The following is a 3239-nucleotide window of genomic DNA, read 5'->3' as shown; positions in this document are numbered from 1 at the left end:
TGGTGACTCGATTCACCTTAAAGCACACGACGGGCCATTAGAATCTCAATTAGCTCCATGTCTTATGGTGGATCGAATCACCAAGGGAGAAGGCAAACGTAAGAGATTCGCGAAAATCGATTCACTATAACGCGAGGAGGATTGTTTTGCTTTGACTGGCCCTTAGACTCGCGTTATGGTGAATTCACCATAACGCATGACCAAAGGGCAAAGGATTCACGATAATCCACCTCTTATTGGTGTCAATTAAATCACCTCCTACACGACAGTCTCCATCCATTCCCACTCATAGAATGTGATGAAAGTGTATTACTTGATTGTTTTGTGTTTCTTGTATAATACTTGATTGTTTCGTTTTTCCTTCGACTGTTTGCCCCTGCCGTTGTTTTCTCTTCGACTGTTTGCCCTCCGTCATGGTGATTCGATTCAGCGTAAAGCAGACGACGAGTCATTAGAATCTCAATACTGCTCTATGTGTTATGGTGAATCGACTCACCAAACTGCTAGACGGAAAGGTAAGAAATTCGGGAGAACCCTCCTCCCGTTGTAGTAGATCGATTCACTATAACGCGAGGAGGATTGTTTTGATTTGACTGGCTCTTAGTCTCGCGTTATAGTGAATCAAATCACTTTAACGCAAGATCGAAGCTCAAAGAATGCACGATAATCCGCCTCTTATTGTTGTCAATGAATTCACCATAATGCGAGAAAAATTATTGTGTTTCTGTGGACCTTCATCTCTCGTTATGGTGAATGGATTCACCATAACGCGAGGAAGTGCATATTGCTTTCTTGGCCCCCCTCTCTCGCTTTATGGCGAATTGTTAATCGTGTACTACTGAATAGCAAAGTTTTCTGCTTTTTCTTGCGTTTTCAGATGGCTCGTGTAAGGCATACAGCTAGACCCATTGATAATGCAGCTCCCTCATCTACTGGGAAGAAGATGGGCGTTCTGAAAGCCTCAAGATCAAGAAAATCAAGCAGTCCTTCCCGATTGTCCAAAACGCAGCCTAGACTCAGGCGTTTCGCAGAGCATTCGGCAGCCCTGCGAGAAATCAAAAAGTTTATGAAGCACCCGACAGCTGCTATTCCCAGATTGCCTTTCCAAAGGCTTGCCAGGAGAATTTGTGAGCAGAATGGAATTTTGTTTAGGTGGAAGGCATCGGCCTTGTTTTGCTTGCAAGAGGCCACAGAAGATTGGATGATCGAATTTTTTTTGGATAGTTACGTTCTTGCTGCCCACGCACACAGGGTGACAGTAATGGACAAAGATTTTTTCAGCCTAATAGCCCTTCGTTTCAGATACGATAAGTCACTTAGACCAGTTACGTTTACTGATGAACGAATGTTACAAATTTTGGATGTCCGGCCTGTACAAAAAGTGAGAATTGAAGAGGTGACCGAGGGAGGTCCAGATCATGAGCATCAGACTCGGGCAAATTTAATGACAAGCGCTCAAAGGGAACATCAAGCTGCAATGCTTGCATTGCAAACAAAAAGGGAAAATGTTCGAGCACTCCACGCCATGAATCGGGAGGCGCTGCAATTTTTGTTGCCGGAGTTCTATGTACCCTTTAATATTAGAGGGCATAGATGTTATTTCCCGATTCATGCTGAAGAAATCAACATTTTGTTTGATCCCAAAACTGAAGTCAACGACAAAGTGCTCAGATGTGTTTTAAGGTATACGCTTTTCTCTGTCCTCCCACAATTTTTCATTCTTGGCTCTTAAAGTTGATGCCTCACTCTTGATATGTTTCCTTGTGAAGTTTTGTTATTTCGCTATTGCCCGAGGATGTACAGCAACGAGTGTTCCAGATTGATTCACTGGTCTCAACACTGTTGGTAGTAGAGGCAGTTCCGTACCTCGATGTGCTGAACTGGTTTCGGGAGGTCCAGCTGGACGATGCCCGAGTATTTTTTTTGGCATATCATGAAAAGTGAGTTTGTCTCTCTCTCTCTCTCTCTCTCTCTCTCTCTCTCTCTCTCTCTCTCTCTCTCTCGCATGATGTTTATAGGAATCACCGTACACGAGTTATGTAGTGCTTCCTTTGGATTGAAACTAATAGAATTCTATTGTGCAGTTCCCATTGGAGTCTTCTACTAGTCGACGTGCAAGAAAATGTCATTTACCTTGCAAATTCGACATCTGGTGTCCATGGAAATGTTTTGCTGTAAGTAAAAATCATTAAGATACATATTATTGTTTGAGTTAGAAGTCCGGATTGATCAGGATAATGATTGGTCTCTGTTTACAGTGGAGTCAGGAAACTAATGGCAGCTTACGAGAGCCTCAGCATGGACATCGACACCCTGGATCGATCGACCATCCGTAGGGTTAGTGTCCCCAAACAAGAAGATGGCTACAGCTGTGGGTGGAGGGTTGCACTTAATGCAATGTTGCTGCTACGAAGCATTTTTCAGCTCCCTTCAGAGGATGTAAGCATTTTCAGCTCCCATACGCATTTGTGCGCTTGTTTATCTTCTTATATATTGTCATGTTGATCTTATTTATGCCTTGATGAATTGTGATGGCAGTTTCCATCAATGTCTCGCTACGTGGACCTAGACGTCCAAACGTTTAGGGAGGAAACGATTGCGAAATTGATCGAGGTCGCTGAAGTTATGCCTCCAGACGGGCCAGTGGACTTCATCCCGCCCAATCCACGAGGGGGGATAGGCCCGTCTGAGCCTCTTTCATGGGCTCCATACTTAGGAGAAGAGCCCTGGCTCCATCCTGAAGCCGATACCTATGGGTTCCAGCCATAAATAGTTTTTTCCTTCTTCCAACAAATGTACGTTCGTAAATATGCAGCTATACATGTATTGGAGGGAGAACATCAAATGTAAATACACTTATCATTTGAAAATCAGAGGATCAAATTTGCTACTGTGTTCCTTCACTGCTTGCTTTCTTACTTTAAGCCTTTTTTTGTGTACATAAAAATTCAATTGGGGAATTCTTGCCTTCATTACATTGTTTTAAACAATAAAGCATTACAAAAGCAATGTTCTGAATAGATAAGTTTATTGCATATGGAAAATACATTGTCACCGTATACATGGTCACATCATATATCTTCTAGTGCCTCCAATTCATGTGGGGCTGCAACATCTTTACAAATGATCTGATGCTCTCTTCTTTTACTTAGCTTCCGACCATCGAGCTTGAAGCAAAATTGATCTGGAGGATTCTGAATAGCTACTTCTAATTCCTTCCTAACATATTCGAGAGTCCA

General features: G+C 42.7%; 1 protein-coding gene across 1 annotated transcript; it reads left to right on the top strand.

Moving 5' to 3' along the window:
* Nucleotides 1-1229: 1229 nt before the first annotated feature.
* On the top strand, nt 1230-2865 carry LOC147611658 (uncharacterized). The gene is made up of 5 exons (XM_086785040.1): nt 1230-1683; nt 1770-1940; nt 2085-2174; nt 2259-2439; nt 2539-2865. The coding sequence occupies exons 1-5, from the start codon at nt 1262-1264 to the stop codon at nt 2767-2769; spliced, it is 1095 nt and encodes a 364-aa protein (XP_086641166.1). The 5' UTR covers nt 1230-1261; the 3' UTR covers nt 2770-2865.
* The last annotated feature ends 374 nt before the right edge of the window (nt 2866-3239 follow it).

The sequence above is a fragment of the Cibotium barometz genome, chromosome 47, assembly GCF_041138505.1.
Source record: "Cibotium barometz isolate CiBa-2024 chromosome 47, ASM4113850v1, whole genome shotgun sequence".
Classification (NCBI taxonomy): domain Eukaryota; kingdom Viridiplantae; phylum Streptophyta; class Polypodiopsida; order Cyatheales; family Cibotiaceae; genus Cibotium; species Cibotium barometz.
This window is presented reverse-complemented; position numbering and strand designations above follow the sequence as displayed.